Genomic DNA, 22,659 nt, shown 5'->3' with positions numbered 1-22,659 from the left:
GTTTCACCCCCAATTTGATTAATACCCTTTAATTATTTTGATTTCCTAAGTTTAGACTTAGGCATTCATTAAAAATAATTAATTATTTTAATAAAATTGCCTCTGGGCGGAATTTTCCAAAACGATTTTTGGGTATCCTGGAATACATGTGTCCTAGCCTCCCTGCAAATTTTGAGGCTTAGAGCACATGCGATGCTACCAGAAATCAACACTCCCTCTTAGCGAGGAATGTGCTCTAGTAATGCAACCTGCTGAAGCATCACTCTGACTCTGAAACATCTCCCTCTGCGTTGCTGATGTCTGATATCATTGCCCACCAACTACTATGCAAATGCTACATCTGTACTGCGGCCGATACTGCCACTGCCAACACTGCATGTGTATTGCAACCTTCTCTAACTACTGTTGCTACTAAATCAACAATGGAAAAGCATCCAAAATTACTGAACAGGTGTTCAATATGATGTATATGTTGCTGGAGTTCTGATTGCTACTAGTCTTTGTGCTGACCCTCTGAAGATTCTACGCTGCTACTGAGTCTGCACTATGCCAACTACACTGCTGCCAACTATGCTCCACGTTGCTCAATCTCTTGCGCTCCTAGCCACTGCAACTGTCACTCTGACACTCCTCTCCACCAACAGACACTGGTCCATCCTGCTATTACCGATCTGGGCTCCCGTAGCAAGGTATTGATCTGAGAGGTGGACTCCTCAAGTATCTTGCCCATTTGTAGTTCTTTCGAACTACAGTACTAGATCACCCCACCTCTCCCTTAGAGGTATCTCGACAACCATGGCAAACTCCTCCTCGATCTTTGTGGATGTAGCCTTGAGATCATGCTTCTCGTTCTTGTCCTTCTTCTTGAGAGGACACTGTGTAGCGTAGTGACCAAGTTCACCACACCAGAAGCACTTGATCTTTGAAACATATTTCTTTTTCTTCTGCTGCTCTTGCTGCCCCTTAGATGCAAGGGCTGCATTCTCTTCCTCCTCCTTTGGCTTCGTCCCACTGCTGCTGCTACTACTATCAAGCTTGCACTTGACTAAGTCTCTCCTCATCTCTTCCTGTTGAAGAGCGGCCCACATTCCTTCCCAATCCGACAATCTTTCTCTGCCCAGGATACTCTGGACAAACACTTACCACTCTTCTGAGACTGAATTCAGGGCCAACCTCACCATCTCGGTAGGCTGAGGTGTTGACCCCACAACTGCCAATGAGTCTCGGATTTCCTGAAGCTTTGTTAGGAACGGATCAATGCGTTCCCCCTTCTGCATCTGCGTGGATCTCATCTTCTGCTCCAAGTACATCTTCCGCTACTCGGAAGAACCTTCGTATAGTGTGGCCAGTGCTTCCCACATCTGCCAGGTAGTATCCTTTCCAGCAGTGTGATACACTACGTGATCTCTCACTCCGTCGAGGATCAATCGTTTGGCCTTCGCCATTTCAGCCTTGTACTTCTTGAGTGGATTTGGATCCATGGGTACAACTACCACACTGTTGACATAGGTTTTGAGATTGTGCTCATCCAGAAGACATGAGATCCTTGCCTTCTAGATCACCACTCCCTCTTAGCGAGGAATGTGCTCTAGTAATGCAACCTGCTGAAGCATCACCCTGACTCTGTAACAACTCCCTTTGCGCTGCTGATTTCTGAGATCACTGCCCACCAATTACTGCGAAAACGCTGCATCCATGTTTCTCCTGACTCTGCATGTTGTTGCCAACTGCATCTGCACTGCAACTCTGCTCCAACTGATGCTGCTGCCTTCTGCAACAACTGCAACGGAAAAACATCCAAAATACTGAACAGGGGTTCTGCATAATGCATTTGTTGCTGGAGTCCACCTCACCATCTCTCTGCCCAGAACACTCTAGATAAACACTTGTCATTCTTCTGAGACTGAATTCAGGGCCAACCTCACCATCTCTGTAGGCTGAGGTGATGACCCTACAACTGCCAACTGCTCTCGGACTTCCTGAAGCTTTGATAAGAACGGATCAATGCGTTCCCCCTTCTGCATCCTTGCAGATCTCATTATCTCCTCCAAGTACATCTTCCGCTGCCAGGAAGATCCTTGATACAACGTAGACAAGGCACCCCACATCTCTTTGGTTGTCCCTTTGCCAGAAATGTGACATACAACGTGATCCCTCACTCCGTCAAGGATCAACCGCTTGGCCTTCGCCATTTCAGCCTTGTACTTTTTGAGTGGATCCGCATCTGCAGGTTCAGCGACCACACTATCGACATAGGCTTTGAGATTATGCTAATCCAGAAGGCAGCAGATCCTAGCCTTCTAGATTACATAGTTGGATGCTCTGTCCAATTGATCTTGATTTCTCAGCCCATTAGTTGCCATTTTTGCCAACAAAATGTCAAACTGCCTCCTCTCTCCTTTGCGCTGTTGCTGGGCTGGCCTACACACTCCCTGCTGGAGTTAGTAGATCTGCTCCTCTCTACTGCTGCTCAGCAATTGAGAAATTGAATTCCCTGGTTAGGAATTCTCTGAGGAATAAATTCCCTCAAATAGTGTCTCCTTCCTTTTTCTGACGTTTTTCTGCCCCAGCAACTGCTGCAGAAAACTGCGTCTCACCTGAAGACTTCTCTGCACTGAAGCTTTTGTTGCGCTGCTCCCTCTTGTTGATTTGGGGTAGCATCAGATGTGCTCTAGCCATGAAAATTGGTGGAGAGGCTAAAGCATATTAGATCTCCAAGACCTAGAAATGGTTTGGGCAGATTTTAACAGGTTTGGGAGATATTAAAATAATCAATATTTTTAATGGAGTTCTTAACTCTAAACTTAGGAAAAATAAAATATTAATGGGTATTAATATAAAACTGGGTTAGAAGGTTCTAAAGGACATGGATCAAGCCAAATCTAATCTTAGCCGTTGATTAGAGATTTAATCTCGACCGTTGAAGGACTAACAAGAAAAGTATAAGAGGAGGCTTGAGGGTCAGTTGGAGAATACACCAGAGTGATCAATCATTCGATTTTCTAGAGTGGGGTTTGCTAAGAAAAGTCGAATCAGTGATCAGTTTGCAGTGAGGGGCAGTGAGGACTGGATAGAGAGGTAGAGATAGTGCCGAGAGATCAACACAGAGTCAGAGAGGTAGACGCAGAAGCCAGAGCAGGTCACGCAGAGGCTAGCTGAGACAACGCAAAGGCCAGAGGGCCTGTGTCATCCACGCAGAGGGCAGCAGGAGTGACGCAGAAGGCCGTAGAGGCTGTGCAGTGCCTCAGAGGGTTGACACAAAGGGTTTTGAGGCTGACGTAGAGGCCAGGAGGGCTGATGTAGTGCTTTAGTTGTGTCGGAGAAGGTTTTGTGGGGCAGATTTTCTGAATATCTGCTTCCGAATAGAGAGGTATTACCGCTGGGTTATTTTCTCTGGCGGGTGAGCCAGTTTGGCACCCAATTGTACTCAATGATAGACTGCATAATAAAATAAACCCTCAGAATTGTTGCACTGGTTTTTCCAAGTTGGGTTTTTTCGGGGACAAGTTGTCCAAAAATAACGGTGTTACTTGTGTGTTTGCTATTTCTTTCAGCTGTTGATTAGTAGATGGTTGAGACTGTATTGTGTTTATTTCAATATTTATATGTTTAAATAACCTATTCGTAATTAACAAGTAGGAGAACTAAACCAGAAGAATATAGATAAAATTTCTAACGGATAGACTTAGAAATTTCAACATGGTATCAGAGCATGGTTGCAGATCACAGGAGAGGTGAAGGCACCAGCTGAAGCAGAGAATTTGCAGCAGAAACCACTGTCCCGAGTGACATAAGTTGTTCCTTGCAGAAAGCGACAGAAGAAGGATTGACGCAGAGGGACTACGTCATCAGTCCGAGCTAGAAAGAGGCCAGCGCAAAGGTTGAGGAGGGCAGAAAAAGGCTCACGCAGAGACCAAGAGGGTTGACGCAGTTGGTTGAGGGAGCATTTTAGCCAGTGCCGGGATTGCACAAAGCCTAGAGGCTGATTCCTTCAGTTGCTGGGGCATAGGAAGCTGTGGACAGTTTGCGGGGAGTGAAGCTGGTGGGGTACTATGGGTAGAACAGTACCTAACGGGGCAAAACCAAGGTAGAGGGAGTTGCTACCAAGGCAGATTTCTAGCCAAGGAATCCGGATCAGTGTTGCAGGTGCATAGAAGATCGGAAGGGTGCGACTTGACGATTGGCAGGAGGATTTCAAGAAGGGAAATCGAGACTCAGAGGGAGTCTAGCAGAGAACTTCTAGGCGAGAAGTAGAGAGACTCAACAGGAGTCGAAGAGAGAACTTCCGGAGGAGTCGACAAGAAGAGCAGAGAGATGGCCATGAATGAGCTGAGGGATCAGGACAGGTTGGACGGGGCGTCCAACTTTGTGGTCTGGAAGGCCAGGACCCTGTCCATTCTAGATAGACATCGCATCAAGGCTTTCGTCTTGACTCTTGAGAATAGTGGCGATCCCAGTTGACCCCACTGGTAATAAAAAGTACGAGGAGGCAATGGCCAAGGTGAAATGCATCATCCTTGATGGGGTCAAGGATCATGTGGTCCAACATATTGCCGAGAAGGAGACGACAAAGGAAATGTGGGACGCCTTGAAGAAATTATACCAGCATACTTCCATGTAGTGGAAGATGTTACTTGAGAATCAACTACGGTCATACTAGATGCAGAAGGGGGAGCAGATAGATCACTTCCTCGGTAGATTGAAGGAGATCCGAGACCAACTGACTTCCATAGGGGCCACGCCGAATCAGGGGTTGATGGTGAGGACCGCTCTAAATGCAGTCTCCGAGGAGTGGGAGACATTTGTTTAGAGTATTCTGGGCAGGGCAGATCTTCTAGATTGGGAAGAATTGTGGGCGACTCTTCGTCAAGAAGAGATCAGACGGCTGAGCAAGATGGGAAGTAGCAGCAAAGGAGTCTGGATCAAGAAGGAAGAGGAAGAGGATGTAGCTTTGGCATCTGCAGGGAAGCAGGAGAAGAGGAAGAAAAAGGACCTCTCCAAGGTTAAGTGCTTCAACTGTGGGGGACTGGGTCATTATGCAAACAAGTGTCCGAGGAAAAAGAACAAGGGAGAGGCGTCTGACTCCAAGGCAGCACCAGCGAAGGCGGAAAAGGAGGTAGAGGAGGATGACGATTGTGCCAGGAGTGGTCATGCACCTCTAGAGAAGAGGCAGGGAGACATCGAGCTGTAGTCAGGAGGACTACAAGCGATGAGGGGCAGGATCCTTGAGGTACCCAACCTCTTGAATTATACCTTGCTACGGGAGCCCTGAAGAGAGAGTAGTAGGAATGGTGGATGTCGGTAGAGACGGATGCGGATGAAGCGACAGAGACTGCTATAGTGCAGTAGTCCCGGGTAGCGCAGAGCTAGCAGGTTGCAGCAGTGCGAGAGGCACAAAGGAGGTTGCAACAATGCAGGATGGCACAGAGAGGTTTGTAGCGGTGCGAGAGGTAGGGAGTTGTTGCAGCAGCGCAGAGGCAGTAGAGGGAGCACTTGATAGTGACAGAGGGAGCTTCAACATTGGGAGTGTTTCTAGCCTGACAGGGATGTCAGTAGTTGGGTGGATCAGTTACTTACTTCTCATTAACTGAGTTGCAGAGCAGTAGCACGATGCAACATGATGAGAGGGGGTTGCATTGCAGATGCAGTGTTGGGAGAAAGGACCAGCAACAACACAGATGCAGAGGGAGCTGCCGTACGAATGCAGCAGTGGCAGTGGCAGAGCCATGGGCAACAATACAAGATGCATCAATGCAGAGGATGTTGGGTGGGGAGGCCTAACATCAACACAAGTACCAGTGTCGTATAATCAGTGTGATGCTCAGTGTGGAGTATTACTAGCGCACAATCCTCGCTAAGAGGGAGTGTTGACTTGGGGTAGCATCGGATGTGCTCTAACCATAAAAATTGGTGGAGAGGCTAAAGCACATGAGATCTCCAAGACCCAAAAATGGTTTGGGTAGATTCTAACCAGTTTGGGAGATATTAAAATAATTAATATTTTTAATGGAGTTCCTAAGTCTAAACTTAGGAAAAATAAAATATTAATGGGTATTAATATAAAACTGGGTTAGAAGGTTCTAAAGGACATGGATCAAGCCAAATCTAATCGTAGTTGTTGATTAGAGATTTAATCTTGGCCGTTTAAGGATCAACAGGAAAAGTATAAGAGGAGGCTTGAGGGTTAGTTGGAGAATACACCAGAGTGATCATTCATTCGATTTTCTAGAGCGGGGTTTGATAAGAAAAGTCGAATCGGTGATCAGTTTGCAATGAGGGGTAGTGAGTACTGGACAAAGAGGCAGAGATAGTGCCGAGAGACCAGCACAGAGGCAGACGCAGACGCAGAAGCCATAACAGGTCACGTAGAGGCTAGCTGAGACAGCGCAGAGGCCAGAGGGCCTGCCTCATCGACGCAGAGGGTAGCAGGAGTGATGCCGAACGCCGTAGAGGCTGTGCAGTGCCTCAGAGGGTTGACATAAAGGGTTTTGAGGCTGATGCAGAGGCCAAAAGACGGTTTTGTGGGGGCAAATTTTCTGAATATTTGCTTCCGAATAGAGAGGTATTACTGTCGGGTTATTTTCTCTGTTGGGTGAGTCAGTTTGGCACCCAGTTGTACTCAAGGATAGACTGCATAATAAAATATACCCTCAGAATTGCTGCACCGGTTTTCCCAAGTTGGGGTTTTTCCGGGGACAAGTTGTCCAAAAATAATGGTGTCACTTGTGTGTTTGCTATTTCTTTCAGCTGTTGATATGTAGATGGTTGAGACTGTATTGTGTTTATTTCAGTGTTTATATGTTTAAATAACTTGTTCGTAATTAACAAGTAGGAGAAATAAACTGAAAGAATACAGATAAAATTTCTAACGGATAGACTTAGAAATTTCAACACCTCTGTCACTGACAAATCTCGATCTGGAAATCTTACCTCTCTGTCAACTCACTTAGAGAGAGATTTTACTTGAGAATCTTGCCCTCCTAGCTTGGACTGCACAATCCCTCTAGGGATTCGATCTGCTGCCTACGCAACACTTTGATCTCCCTCCTTTTCTTCAACGCTCGGCTCTTTCGATCTGCTCTCTTGCTTCACTTGTGCTCCGATACCATGTGAAAATTCGGAATCCCCGAATCACTACTGCAACAACTGATTAAGTTTCTTTTATTTGTTAAATAACTGAACAAATTATTTACTGTGTTCTGTGGTAAATGTCGAAACCAATACACTGCAACCCTTCACTAATTAAATTATATGTGGAAACAAGAACTGAGCAAGAAGAAATACACAACACACAATGGACACCATTGTTTTTAGACAAATGTCCCCGGAAAATCCCAATGTGGGGAAATCGGTGTAGCCACTGAGGGTTTGTATTATTAAGCAGTGGCTTCTAAATACAATTCTTTGGATGCCCAAACTGGAAATCCTATATAGAGATCTAATTGGGCAAAAAGGTAGTGAGATGATCTCAATTTGCCATTGGAAGATACGTCATTGATCTGCGTTGGAGATGAGCCTCTGCACTACCTCTGCGTAGTATTGCGTCATATCCACGCACTGACTGCGTCACTGCTGCTGGGACTGCGCTGCACCTCCTCTCGATCCTCTGCTAGCTGGAAACTTCGGCCCTGTGGCCTCCCAAGCTCACACCCCGGCTCCGACACTAGATCCCAACTGTTCCTTGACAGAATTTCAGACTCCCTTTGAAGCTTTACGCTGCCACAATGTAGCTCTGCGTGGCTCTGCGTCAGCCTCTCTGGACGTCTTTCTACCCTCTCTACCTTGTACTCTCTGTATCAGGAAAACTTCCTTTGGAAACTATCCCTGCCCCTCACTGTAAGAAATCACCTCGATCACTTCTCCGACAACTGTTGCGTTGCTCTCTTGAGAAATCGATCTCTCTCACTCGATGTGTTTTCCAAATGCCCATCAATCCTCTTTTTATAATCCTCTCGTTGATCAATCAACGGCCCAGATTAGATTCTAATCATTGGCTTAGATCATTTCAACTTGATTCTAGTCTTCTTCTAGAAGTTTCATCCTCAGTTTAATTAATACCCCTTAATTATTTTAATTTCCTCAGTTTAGACTTAGGCATCCATTAAAAATAATTAATTATTTTAATAAAACTGTCTCCAAGTGGAATTTCCTAAAACAATTTTTGGGTATTCTGGAATACATGTGTCCTAGCCTCCCTGCAAATTTTGAGGCTTAGAGCACATTCAATGCTACTAGAAATCAACATAACCATAACTCCATCTCTACAAGGAGAAAGGTGCTTTGTATTATTTGTAGATGATTATACTAGAATGATGTGAGTATTTTTCATAAGATTAAATCAGAAGCTCTAGAATGTTTTAAGAATTTCAAGGCTTTTGTCGAAAATTAAAGCGAATAAGAAATCGGGTGCCTAAGAACAGATAGAGGTGGAGAATTTACTTCCAAAGAATTCAATCAGTGTTACTTGGGAGTGGGAGCGAAAACGGGTGCAGGAGCAACATTTTCAAAAGCTCCCGGTTTGGGAGTGAATCCTGGAGCGTTTTTTTTATATATATATATATATATATATATATATATTTATATTTTGATACATATATGTCAACAAAAACATGTAGAATTATGAATTAGATATAAAAAACATAAAAAAACATAGATTGAACCATATAGCAACAATCATCTAGAAGTTATAATCTTCATCAACCACATCCACAAGTTAGTAACATAGTAACATACAACATATTGAGTCTCGTGATTCATCAATCTTAAAGTTTCAAGCTTTCAGAATTCAATATATAACATTTATCATCATTGATCACCAAAGTTGTACTTGTAAGCTAAGTGTAACCATTACAACAAATAATATCTAACATGAAATGAAATGTTATAAAATGAAATGAAACAACTTTTAACTTTCATGAAGCATCATATTCATAATTCATTACTAATGAGTTATAATTGCCAACTTCAAACTTAAATTGTCATATATTGTTTAAACTTTAAAAAAATATCATAATAAATATCAAAGAGTCAATAGTTATAAAAACTACTAGAAACTAGAAAAGACAAGTAAATCTATTATCTATTGTTTATGCTTGGGCCTCTTGCCACCACGAGAAATGTCTAGTTTTTTAGTCTTGTTGGAAAATCAGGGTCTTTGTCATTAATATCACCCTCTAAGCATTATATCTAGAGGTATTTTTGTCATTACCTCTATATCTGTATAGGGATCTTGGTCATTAATATCACCCTCTAAGCATTAACATAAGATAGAAAAAGCATAGCATGTCAAGTCAAGATTTTGTTCGAGTGATGCGTACATTTTTAGGAGGGTCATGATAGAGGAGTTCAACAACCAATGTCACTAACATCAAGGTACATAGAGGGATTGGTGCTCTTGATTAAATACGAGTTCCATAGCCTAATACATGACAAAATTCAATGGAAACATTGCAATCCTGAAATCCTGAAAAACTGATAAGTCTGCTGGATTTTAAATGAAATCTAAAATTCTACTTTCTCCATATGAAATCCAATGAGGTCGGAACCACTCTCAAACATCCTGAGTCATTTCATGGTAACGTTAAAAATTGAAGTAAAAGGATGAAAATGAAGATCAAGGAGAATGTCACTTTTACTATAAGAATTCAACATTACCATGAATCACATATCAATACTAGGGCCATAGGCTTGATCATTAAGTTGCCCCACTCAAAAATGATTTGTTTCTTTGAAAAAAATTGCATTTGGAACATTACTGCAATTTTTTTTTTGCAAAAAAGGCTAAACACTCCCGAAAACGCAGGGAGCGTTTTTTTTTGGGAGTGCGCTCCTAATCCGCTCCTGAGTCGCTCCAGCCCGGAGCGTGGATTGGAAGCGGGATCGAGGGGGTGGGGGTGGGCGTGCTCCCCCGCAACATTGAATTCAATGAATTTTGTGAAACACATGGAATCAAAAGGGAATTCTCTGTTGCTAGAACTCCACAACAAAATGGAGTGGTTGAAAGAAGGAATAAATCCATACAAGAGTCTGCAAGAATAATGTTTTTTGCAGCGAATTTGCAACCTAAATTTTGGAGACAAGCAGTTGGGCCAACAATATATACTATCTGTTGACCACCACTTGTCAATGACCCATAGCTGTACACCCCCTTTTTTAACAAAAGGGATAGTGCCTGACCAATGTGTTCATGCTGTCCAATTATCATCATCAACTTGATCATCTTATAATGTAAACCCATTTTGCATGTGTATAATGTAAATAATCTTAACAGATCCGTGTCGTGTATGTAATTAAATCTACTTTTTGGTGACGATTTACTTTTCGGGAGGTTTTTTGTCTCACCGATCCATTCTCGAATGGTCGACAGAGTTTTTCTTTAGCCTTACCCTAAAGTCGGAAAGGATTTTGTCACCAGGATCTTAGGGGAGTCCTAGTATTCTAGATCGAGTCTATGTAAAAGTGATTTGGGAATAATCCTAACTATTTGGTTAGGTTATTTTATACAAATTGCTTGATCTGTTGGATTATATTTGTGTCGCAGAAATGGGTAGTCTGTGAGGGTCTATCACAAATGAGTTTTCCCCCTTGAAATGTAAAAAATGTAAAAATCATGATGTAAAGTGTCTTGAGGGTTGGAAAATTAATTTATCCCCTCATAGATTAATTAATTAAAATTTCTGGCCAAAATTAATTAAAATCCTAAGCCAGAAATTTAATTAATTCTAGGTCTTAGGTAAATTTAAATTTTCGAAAGACAAAATTCGTTGGTCCTTAAAAATTAAATTTTAAAAGGTCCAGGGACTAAGGTAAATTGATTATTTTGTTAAATTTTAAGCCTTTGGTCCCTGGGGTTAAGTCAAAGTCAAAATTTTGAGGAAATTAATTCAAAAATTTAATTTTTGAATTAATTAAAATGCATTTAATTGAAAAATTTGAATTTTCTCAATAATTTAAAATTTCGACGGATGAGATTAAAAGAAATTTTGATCCTCATCAACGGTCGAGATTGTTTTGACGAGGATCACTCAAACTAGCCGTTGGAGGATTTATCTTTAAATAAGAGGTCATTTGTCAGTCAGTTCATCCGATCTCTGGATCGTGTACTAAGCGAAAAGCTCTCTTGTAATCTTTTTATGAGCAATAAAGAAAGACTTTGGGGTTAATTTCTGCTGGTGTTACTCTTCGTGGAAATACTGTAAGATGTGTCATTTTCATGCATAGATTTCTTTTTAGCCATTGATGATAACTTTCTGAAGAGCGATTTGAGTATAGGTATCTTGCTCAGTCGCTGGGGTTTGAATGATAATTTAAGTTTTGAATATAATAGCAGGTATCTCTATTTATTTGAATTTTATTATTGTTTTCTCGCTCTATGTTGATGGTTGAATTGAGTTGTGCAGGAAAGTCTTGATTTTTAGATCATCGGGCGTTCGGGGAAGTTTTCGGTTGAATCAGCCAACTCCTGATCCGTGTTTTCTGAAGAGCCCAACTTAATTTGATTCCGGGCTTATCATAAGATATTTTTTTATGGGTGATGCATGAACGGTTTTGAGCTCAATACCTCCTTTAAAATTCAAAAAATTTAATCTTTTTTGTGCTACAACGATAGATCTGGCTGTTGAGAGCCTCAAATTATCAGATCTATGAGCGGAGTTGGACTCACACTCCCTAGATCTGATAAATCTGCCATTCATGTACATAGATCTGTAATTGTTTTCAGTTTTTTGACTTGGGTTTTCTGGGTTTTAGTTTTTTGGGTCATTGTATATATCGTTTGGGTGTTTTATTGTTGTTTTGCAGCTATAGACCTGAAGGAGAAATCTACATAGAGTCCAGATTTGGGCTCTGGAGGGTAAGATCTAGATCTTTGGGTTCATCAACATCATTTTTTGCAGGGATCATATCCAGATCTTGCAGTCCAAGGGTTTAAATTAATTTAAATTCAGATTTGGAAATTTTTTAAGGGTTTCAGGGTTAAATCTGAAACAAGTTGATTCAAAATTTTAAATTAAGTTTTCTGGAAATTCTTTAAGAGTTCCTAGTGGTGGATTTAAAGAGGTTCTGGCCCACCATTTTTGTTGGTTGGTTTGCTGCCTAGTTTTTCAATTTTCTGTTGCATTCTTCCCCTCCAGAAATTTTTGAACTCTTTTTGAGGGTTTCTGGAAAATTCAAATTTCTTTGTGGCCCTAAATTATCTTTTCTGCTGTCTACAGTTTGCTGGCTGTAGTTTCTCCACCCTCCAAAAGCGCTGCATTCTCAGCCATCACCATTCACGCTGCCTGCTCCAGTTCTCTGCTGCCCTTCGATCAAGCAAATTTGAGCTTCCATCTGCCCTTTGCATATCTTTCTCTGTCCACCTGCAGCAACAAACTCCATGCATCCATTCCTCATTGTACGCTGTTGCCATCGAGCTGCTCTCAAACTCCATTCCGTCAGCTCTCTCCTTCAAGCCCGCAGCTCTCACATAACCCTCATTTCCGTCCCTCATCGCTGCCTAAACTACTCACGCTACTCTCAATACCTGTAAAAAAGAAAAAAAAAAAGAACCCGCAGTTCACTGTCCATTCCCCGTTGTCCCATTCACCCCTCACGCAACTCCATTCCTCGTTGCTCTTCGAACTTCATACGCTGCCCAGACCTGCGTAGTTTCCTCCCTTCACTCCATCGCTGCCTTCTCGCCTCGTGGCTCCCTTTTGCTACCAGCTATCCTCACTGCCTGCCTTTCTTCCTCGCCATCGAACCCTTGTCTCCCCTTCCGCTGTCCATCCAAAACCTCACGCATTCTCAAACCTGCAACCTTCGATCCTCTTCTCTCATGCAGCCTTCAACCTCCACACACACTTCTCCTTCGGCCGTCCAAGCCTTCGACCTGCAAACAACAAATGTTCCGACCTTTTTACTTTACATTTTTTGTTTTAATGTGTTTGGGTTAAGGTTTTTTCTTTATGCATTCGATTTTTATTTTTATTTCTTATGTTTTAGGTTTGAGTTCATTAGGGTTAGCATATGTATTTTAGTTTCATTAAATTTAATTTAGGTTTGGTTTCTTTTTTTTAAAGTTTCGATTTCATTGTAATTTGATTCATTAAAATTTAAAAGTTTAAAAAAAGTTTTGATTTTTGGTTTTTCTTTTTGATTTTATTTCATTTTAATTTTTGATTTGATTTAATTTTTGTTTCATTTGGTTTGTTCATTTATATTTTTTTTATTTCATTTAAAAAAAAATCTAAAACTCAAAAAAATAAAGAGTCCTAAACATTTAAAAAATCTAAAAATCTTAAAAACATTAAAAATTTTTGGAAGTCTAAAAAGATTTGGTGACTAAGGAGTTTAAAATAAATTAAAGGGATTTACGCTTTAACATTACAATTTTTTAATGTGGCCTATGGCCCATTAAAATTTTAATTTTTAACCCTTTGATTCTTTTTTCCATCGGATTAAAAGATTTTGATTACCATTAATTTTTTTTGCCTAAAGAATAATTGAAGCGTTAATCTAAAGTTCCTTGGTGTTATTTGGTCATTAAATGCATTTTCATGATTTTTCTATGGTCAAAGTGTGACTAGCGTCTTTTAAATCATATTGACTGTTGGAGAAGGTTAATTGGATCTAGATCTGGGTATTTAACGAAAATCATCTTAAATCTAGAATATCTTGCGTGATAAAGTTTTGGGCATCTTACATTTAATTATTCATAATTGTCACTGTTCGTCACATATTGGAAAATTGTTCTAGATAACTTGTCTTCTTACTTAATCTACGGTCAATTGAGCGTAAAGCCACTGGTCTATAATTGTTCCTATCTTGTGATCGTGTCTTGGTTACATTAGCGTTTTATCTATTCATCTGAATTAATCGAGATTCGTTTACTTTCGTCAAGTTGTCCATCATTAAAATCTCTTAGAGTTTGTTTTTCACAGGTTATCCTCATCCATTTACTTTAGGGCCTACTCCCCTTGACTTGCCTAGGAGAGAGTCTAAACGGAGTGAGTAAGGATCAAGAGTGACAACCCTTACTCTGAGCGTTGTCGCGGTGCCAAGACACTTTGTGCGACAACACTATGCACAGGGCACAACTTCAGACAAATAGTGACAAAACTCCATATGAGTTATGGAAAGGAAGACTTGCTTCAATGAAATATTTCTGAATATTTGGAAGTAAGTGTTTTATGAAGATCAATGATGATTCACCAGATAAGTTCGATTCTCCAGTTGATGAAGAAATATTTATTGGATACTCTGCAAGAAACAAAGCCTACAAATGCTACAACAATCAGTTGTGAAAGATAGTTGAAAGTATAGATGTGAAGATTGATGAAGCTATTTCTGAAAGAGAAGTCGAAATAAATGAAGAAGATCCTATCTTTGGAGATCCAGAAGAAGATGCTTCAAAAGAAGAAAAGGAGCAGGAAAATCAAAAGGAATTGTCTAAAACTCCATCAAGGGTAAAATTAGTTCAAAAACATCATCCATAAAATCAAATTAATGGTGATGTAGATGATGGAATACACACTTGAAGAAAGATGACGAATACACCAAAAATAATTAACATTGCCGTACTATCTACGATAGAACCAAAGAAATTCACTCAAGCAATTAAGCATCCTCATTGGATAAAAGCAATGGAAGAAGAGATGCATCAAATAAAAAAGAATGAAACATGGGAGCTAGTGCCTCATCCAAAGGACAAGAATGTCATAGGAACCAAGTGGGTGTTCAAGAACAAGATGAATGAAGAAGGATAGATCATCAAAAACAAGGCAAGGTTGGTGTGCAAGGGGTACTCTCAAATTGAAGGAATTGACTTTGAAGAAATCTTCGCTCCCGTAACCTGATTGGAAGCTATAAGGATGTTTTTGGCATTTGCTTGTTCAAAAGGCTTGAGAGCTTATCGAATGAACGTAAAATCAACATTTCTAAATGGTGACCTAAAGGAAGAAGTATACATGGAATAAGCAAAAGGGTTCAATTTAGCAAAAGGAAAAGACTTTGTTTGCAAATTGAAGAAGGCCTTATATGGATTAAAACAAGCTCCAAGAGCTTGGTATGCTAGAATTGATCATTATCTTCAACAACAAGGCTTCAAATGAGGAGTAGCTGGGTGCAGTGTTTTTAAAACTGGTCGGTTAGCAAGGCCACCGGTTGGAACCCGCTGGAAAACCCGATCAAGAAGGTGCTTTGGCCAATTTTTGGCCCTAACCGGTCCTACAAACTGGTCGGTTACCTGCCATGCCTGTGGAGGACCCACGCAGCGGCTTAGCCAAGGTGGTTTAGGGGTTTTGGAGGGAAAATAAGGGTCCTTTCCCTCCAAAGACACCTTCTCCAAGCCTTTAAGAGGCCCTTCTCCCTCTCATTTGTCTCACACATCTCATTTGGAGTATTTGTGAGTTTGATTGGGAGCTTGGAGAGTGTTGAGTTTTTGCTAGAGTAGTGGAACAACAGAGAGTTTAAGCTAACTAGTAGTCATCATGCCTCCAAAAGCCAAAGATACTGCATGGGCTCATTGTGATATGATTGATGTTAAAATGATTTGCAAATATTGCCAAAAATCCATTGAAGGAGGGGGTATTAACAGGTTCAAGCAACACTTGGCTAGGATAGGAGGCCATGTAAAGCCATGTGGAGCACCAAATGGAGTAAGAGGGCATATTAGGGCAGAATACCTTCAGAAGTTTGGGACTGAAGTCACTGATTCAATAGAGAAATTTGTGACTGCAAAGTTTGGGAGTCGAGACTCAACCAACTGAGTTTGATCATGATGACTCATGAGAAGTTTCAAGTGATAATGTTGATCACTATTATCATATATGTAGACTTGAGTCTTGTAGTAGGCCACTGGCCCCATAGTTTGTAGGCTTTTTTTTGCACTCTAAAGGCCATTTAGAGCCTCATTGCTTATGTATTTTGTCGATGATATGTATTGCACTCGGTGCCATTTTGATATATTCACCTTTACATGGTATATAAATGAGCAAACTTTGCATATTTTGTCTCTATTGGCTTGGAATCATGGTTTTAAATCTTAGAAATAGTTTTGTTTCATTAAAAAATAACTATTTAATGTATTTTTCTAAAACTAGTTTGTTTAGAACTTTAGACCTAACCAGTCCCAGTTCGACCAGTTCCGGTCTGTAACCCGGTTCATTAGGAAGACTGGTCCGGTCACCGGTTCTGGTTTTTAAAACATTGGCTGGGTGTAATCTTTACATTAAGATAGACAAAGACAACTTGCTAATCACACTTGTGTATGTTGATGATTTGATTTTTGCCAGTGACAACGATGAAATGAGTCATGAATTTGCCCATAATATGTTGAAAGAATTTGAAATGTGGATGATTGGTGAGTTATCGTACTTTCTTGGATTTCAAGTAACTCAAACCAAAGCAGGCATGTTCATATCACGAGCAAAATATCTTAGAGATATGCTCAAGCGATTTGGGATGGAAGAATGTGCTATTGTGAGCACACCTATGACTATAGGTTGCAAAATAAGTAAGGATGATGAATCTCCTATGGTAGATGCTACTCTTTACAGATCAATGATTGGATCCCTCTTTTATCCGATAGCTTCACAACCAGACAACATGCAGGCAGTAGGAATGGTGGCAAGATTCCAGTCAGCCCCTAAGGAATCTCATATGCTAGCTGTCAAGAGAATCCTTAGATATCTGAAAGGCACTCTTGATTTTGGATTGTGGTATCCTAAGAGCACAACTCTTACCTTGACAACATATACTGATGTAGATTGGGTAGGAAGCGTTGATGATCGAAAAAGTACCAGTGGCAATGCATTCTTCTTGGGAGATTGTCTTGTATCTTGGCTTAGCAAGAAACAATCATCCATATCTCTGTCCATAGTTGAAGCCGAGTACATAGCCTCTGCATATTGTTGCACACAAATCCTATGAATGAAGGAAGCCTTGAAAGATGTCAACATAGAAACAAATCACCCCATCACCATCTAATATGACAACACTGGTGCAATCAACCTTTCAAAGAATCCAATTATACATTCAAAGACAAAACATATCCCAATCAAGTATCACTTCCTCCGTGAACAAGTTGCAAAATAGAGCATCAAAATGGACCATGTCAACACTAAGGAACAAATTGCAGATGTCTTCCCAAAACCACTACCTCGAGAAGCATTTGAACATCTTTGTCAAAAGACGGGGGTCATCTCTCTTGCATCCCATTAGAACTACTCTTTGCTATTGATGTCAAAGGGGGAGAATATGACAGGGGGAGCAGTTAATGCTAACTTGTTGCCATCAATAAAAAAGGGGGAGATTTTTGGAAGAAAAATTGTTATTGATGTCAAAGGAGACACCAGCTTAAGGAAATGATGACATAGGCTTGCAGAGGACATCGTGCCCTTTCCAACGAACATTTAGTTGCCTCCTAACTCCTCATAGTTTGAGAGAAAATGAATTTACAAGTTGAAATAATATATTGGTCATCATTTGGAGGACAGTGTTTTGGCATCAAGGCAGACTATTGAATTGCCTTTGAAACCATTGGAGCAGAGTATAAGAGTATATAGCAGTTGGAACAAAATCTTGAAAAGTACCTTGGAGCACATTTGAAGAGACCTTGAAGACTGTTTGGAGAGGACCTTTTGTGCATTTTTGAAGCAGCTGTGTTGAAATACTATTGAAGACTGTCCTGAAGCATTTGAAGACATTCTTGATCTCTTGTAAAATAAGTCTTTTGTAAAATTTTGTTTATTTGACCAAGTTTGGAGCTTAGAGGGACTGGAGTCCCAGTTGTTGACCAAGTTGGAGTTTGGAAGCTGTTGAGAGGATTGGAGTCCACATTTTGACCATGTAGGAGCTTGGGTCTATTCAAAGATATTATTGTACAGGTTGGAGCCTGATTTGTCGAACAAGAGGATTGGAGTCCTCATTATTTTGATTAATAAAATTATTTTTGTCTTGTCTCTTATGTTCTGGTTCATTTTGTGAAAAAAATCTTAACTGACATAAATAACAATTGAAAGAAATATTGATTCGCCTTCCCTCTCAGTATTTCCAACAGGTTACCCTTTCCATCTAACTATGTAACACTTCAGTGTAGCAACCCTCCAGCTGCTTTGTAACTTGGATTTACTTGTGTCTATCTTATTAAGAACAATTACTACTAGTGCTAAGAAGATGAAAATAGAAAAATTCGACCCACACAGTACAGAATGCTTGTGAATGGAAAAGTTATATTATGGGACAAAATGATCTCATAGTTCAACAACATCAAATGGGAGGAGGATCTGGCCTTTCTATAACTTTCTTTGTTATGGCTAGATAATGGCTAGTTTGACTCTCTTCAAAATATTATTATTTGACTTGCCATCCACATGTTGGAGTCTAAGTCATTTTTTACAAATAAGATAATTTTCTGCATTAAAATTTCGTGTACAAGAGGGGTTGATTTACTTGCTTTGACCAACGATTTAGCTTGAAAAGGCCACTTGATTTGACTTTGACTAAGGCAGATAGGGTGATAGTAGCCCAGTGACTTGTCCTTGGACCGAAAACAGCTAGGTTTGACCATTTTTCACTCCCATGTGTGGCTGGAAATGCCAATTGACCAGTCCTAAAAACTGCCTTGTACAAAAAACGACCTACATGGTATGCTCAATGTTTTTCTTGATTAAGGTGAGTCTTGTCCCATTTGGACATAGGACGTTACTTCTAAAACCCCTTGAATCTTGCCCTGTGTGAGTTGGAAATGAGGTCAGCTTTTGCTTGCATGGGCAACACGCTACTTAATTGATGGATTCAGGCATCCAGGTTTTGTCTGGAGATTGATTTACTTGAACTTTTCCATAAAGTTTGTCTCTTCATGCCAAGTCTTGATCCTGTTTTCCCACCTGGAAACCCCATGAGTCATTTAACCACCTTTGAATGCAATTTTCTGGATGATGCCTTCACCTTTTGCAAAAGTTTCTATGTGGCATGTCATCTACATTTTATTCTAGGCATTCTGAGACCCTGTTGACATTTTGACCTTGGTACCACAGGAATCAGGAAACATGCACTGCCTCAGGAAATGTGAACTACTGAGAACTGTGAGACTTCCATATTGCGAACTGTTTGATAAATATTGCACCAAAGTCAAGGATGCATATAGACTATATGACACATGAGCATGTAGTAAAGCATAGGTGCACATGACATGGGCTGGATTGGCCCTACAATTGACCCTACTTAATTAAAGGTTTCCATAACCCATGAGTCCAAATGTGATCCACTCCAAGTCCTTCAATACTATCCATGATGAAAGGAGGTAAAAGTAGGAGCCAAAGGGACCAGCCATGGCCAACCATTATAGGCCTAGTATACATTAATACTAAATCGTTCATGGCCTACATGGCTTTAACTTGCATCCTTGGGCTTGCAATGGTGTTATGAGAAGTGAAGAAAATAACATATGCACCCCTGTCGAAATGAGGGGTGACAGGTCCAAAATGTGTAGAAAGTTTGCCTCCGTTATTTAGTTTTTATCGCCATATTCTCTACTTTTTCCTGTCTTAAAAATGTGGTTTGCCAAGTATTCTGGGATACCTGCCTCTGCAAGTACCTGTATAGTAATCTATTGTCTCACTTTTCTTGCTTTTTCTTGTATTCGAACCACATGCATTTACATTCTTTGAAAACAATTATCTCCAATTCTGTATGGTTCTGAAATCTTAAGCTTCATTGTTATCCAATTTGTTTTCATTAAATCTTTGAGCATTTGCTTACTTTTATGCATTCATTTTAAGATCTCTTCTGGTTCAATATACATCTTTTTTCCAACCATCGATATTTCCAGTGATTTGGAGCTTTTGATTTCTTGCATTGTTGCACCTTATGCTCCATTGGTTGGTTATTTAAAAATCAGCACACTGTCCAGTATTTTTCTTCTTTGAATCCAAGTTACTATTTGAACTATATTAGTTGTCCCCCACAGTTTATTCATGAGTGCGTGTTCTGTGTACACATTCATCATGTTCAGAATGTTCTTGCAGAGTGCGGAAAGTTCAGACTGTAAGTTGCAAGGATATTTATTATTTATTTCTCCAGAAATGTAGGCGTACCATATTTTAGTTATATAAATAGCAAGCATACACATAACTGTACACTTCCAATGTTTTATATGTTGGTGCTCTTCATGTTAGCAGTTGATTGTGTCATGTAATCCACAATGACCGAGTTTATGAAAAAATATTACTCATTGCATTTTTCAGGTAGATGGTGGTAAGAGACCAGACCTTGTCATTGGGGCAGATACGGTAGTCGAGCTAAATGTATGCCTGATGTTGTTGCCTATGTTATTGTAGTGTCCGTTGTCTTTCACAGATGGCAAGGGCGTTATGCTACACTTCTAATAGTTTTTTTTAACGTATATGTATATTTGCAGGGAAAAATCTTGGAGAAACCTCAAGATGAAAAGGATGCCTTCAATATGCTTTCAAGCTTGAGTGGTAGTCCCTTTTTTAGTTTTTTGTGAATTAAAATTAATTCTATGTTTCTTCCAATATTATCTAGGGAAAAGTTTGAGAGGAGTCCCATAACGATATTGGTGTGACTCCAAATCTTTTCAAATTCAATGGCACAGGTTGCCAGCACAAGGTGTACACGGGTGTTTCTCTTGTGCTTTTGCCCTCTATTCCTGGTAAACATGGTTTCTTTGTATTAGGTTGTAGCTACTATCATGGTTTAAAAGTTATTTGTGCATTTCGAGTTCTCCTTTATTTTTCGGTCTATTGGACTTAAGCTATCTACTTAATATCTCTTGCACAACATATGATATTTTGACTTGTGAATGTCTATGAAGATCCAAAGATTGGCGATCCTCCAGTGGTTCGCACATTTTGGGAGGAAACAAAGGTCATCTTATTTATGTTTATTGATCTCAATTTCAGTGATTCAATAACTACTGTCTTTTCTGAAGTTTAATCCGACTTCTGTTTGTGATCATTGATCTTTGATCAATACATGTTATATCCTGATTGAGAGTTGATATCCTTAAATGTATACTTTTGCCAGGTAGAGTTTGGGAATATAGATGACATCGCAATCAATGCATACATCAATTCAGGGGAGCCCATGGATAAGGCTGGTGCATATGGTATACAGGTTAAGTTATTGATATATGCTTTTTTCTCCAGTCTCCAGTACCTATGCTAAATGAAATAAGCGATACAATATGAAGTGACAATAAAGAAGGAAGCCTGAATTGATTTTGATTATCACCTAGTGTGCTAGTGCATACGTGCAAAATTATACAACTGGCATACGATGTGTTCCATTATTATGTATGTAGTCCCTATAAATACAATTTGATCACTTTAATAAAAATGAGTGTCATTTGCATACAGGATGGAGTCCTTGATTATTAAGGTACTTTTAGTGACTCTGGTGCATAATCAATGCATGTAATCTGAAATAATAAGCAATAAATGAAGAATGAAGTATGACTCCAATGCATAAAAGAGAAGAGTTGCACAGCAAGTCATAGTATGCAATGAATGCCGAACTCCAAAGAACCCAAATACAACAGCTTCATCAAATAATCATATAATTTGTGTTCATAATGAATGGCTAAGCGTGCTTTTGTCAATAAGTGGGGCATTGATCAATCGGAGTGACAAATGATAATGCTTTAAAAACAGGATAATATAATATTTTAAACTTTTAGTTATTGCCTGTACGTAATGTGGCTTTTTCTTAAGTGACAAATGATAATGCTTTAAAAACAGGAATAATATAATATTTTAAACTTTAAGTTATTGCCTGTAAGTAATGTGGCTTTTCTTTTTCATATTCCCGCCTCCCTTCACAAAAGACTCTTCATGGAATATATGAATGGAGTAACTAGGTTTGGGCACTCATTGGAGAGTGTCGGCTTGGTGGAGCTCTATTCAATTTAAATAACAACATATCTGCACAACACGAGCAAAGATATGATGAGAGAAATACAGTCATACAATATTTACATTAAGTGAAGTGTGGAAATTTTATGCACTTGGACAATTAATGCAAAACTGAAATTTCACCTTCTTTGTAGAAGGTTTCCCAGATATTAGCCCTAGAATTTTCAGCCTCTAGGACTGCTGTAAATTGGGGTATAAAACAGCAGTGAAAAACCACAATAATTCTCTTCGAAGTTCAAAGTCAAACAGCCCCAAACTTCCCAGCAATTGAAGGAGAAAAGACAATGTTGCAGGAAGCAGTTGTTTTTTTGGAAGTGAAGCATCAGAAGCATTATTTTCCAAAAATCCTCGGAAGCATATCTATATATACTCAAAAAAACATCCAGAATGCCAAATTAGTTGCAGAATATATCAAAGCATGTATGTTGTGCACAAATGACATCCATAGTACATTAATGATTAATTATTTGATCATCAACCATCTAGAATCTAGTTTTTCTCTCCTCTTGTCTAGCCTTTGTGTCTACCTCGATTCTCTACGGATGTTAGTCAACATTGCCCAATTTTGATCAAACTGCCTAATCCAAACCTTAAAATATGGTAGAAAAAGCTTAACATGCCTGATCAATGATTTTGGCTTGAGTTAAGGGTACATTTTTGCTAAGGCCATGACAAAGGAGTTCAACAATCAACACCACCAACACTGGGGTACATATAGGGCTTGGTGCTCTTGATTAAATGCCAA

At 39.8% G+C, this 22,659-nt stretch overlaps 1 protein-coding gene across 6 annotated transcripts in view; it reads left to right on the top strand.

The window, feature by feature from the left end:
- The window catches only part of LOC149225678 (uncharacterized), a 223,154-nt gene that overhangs the window by 43,795 nt on the left and 156,700 nt on the right, over positions 1-22,659 (top strand). For 3 of the 6 annotated variants that reach the window (XR_016247688.1, XM_089377266.1, XM_089377265.1), the window contains exons 4-8: positions 20,226-20,285; positions 20,399-20,462; positions 20,597-20,653; positions 20,816-20,868; positions 21,028-21,109. Coding sequence is in view for 4 of the 6 variants with exons in the window: in XM_089377266.1 (XP_089233392.1) it covers positions 20,226-20,285; positions 20,399-20,462; positions 20,597-20,653; positions 20,816-20,868; positions 21,028-21,109 (316 nt within the window). In the remaining 2 variants the exon portion in view is untranslated. Of the gene's footprint in view, positions 1-20,225; positions 20,286-20,398; positions 20,463-20,596; positions 20,654-20,815; positions 20,869-21,027; positions 21,118-22,659 lie in introns of all 6 variants that reach the window. The other 3 variants (XR_016247687.1, XM_089377263.1, XM_089377264.1) reach the window with 1 other exon arrangement.

This window comes from Pinus tabuliformis, chromosome J (genome assembly GCF_031772625.1).
Source record: "Pinus tabuliformis cultivar Carrire ecotype Pingquan chromosome J, CPIR1, whole genome shotgun sequence".
In the NCBI taxonomy this organism is placed as follows: domain Eukaryota; kingdom Viridiplantae; phylum Streptophyta; class Pinopsida; order Pinales; family Pinaceae; genus Pinus; species Pinus tabuliformis.
This window is presented reverse-complemented; position numbering and strand designations above follow the sequence as displayed.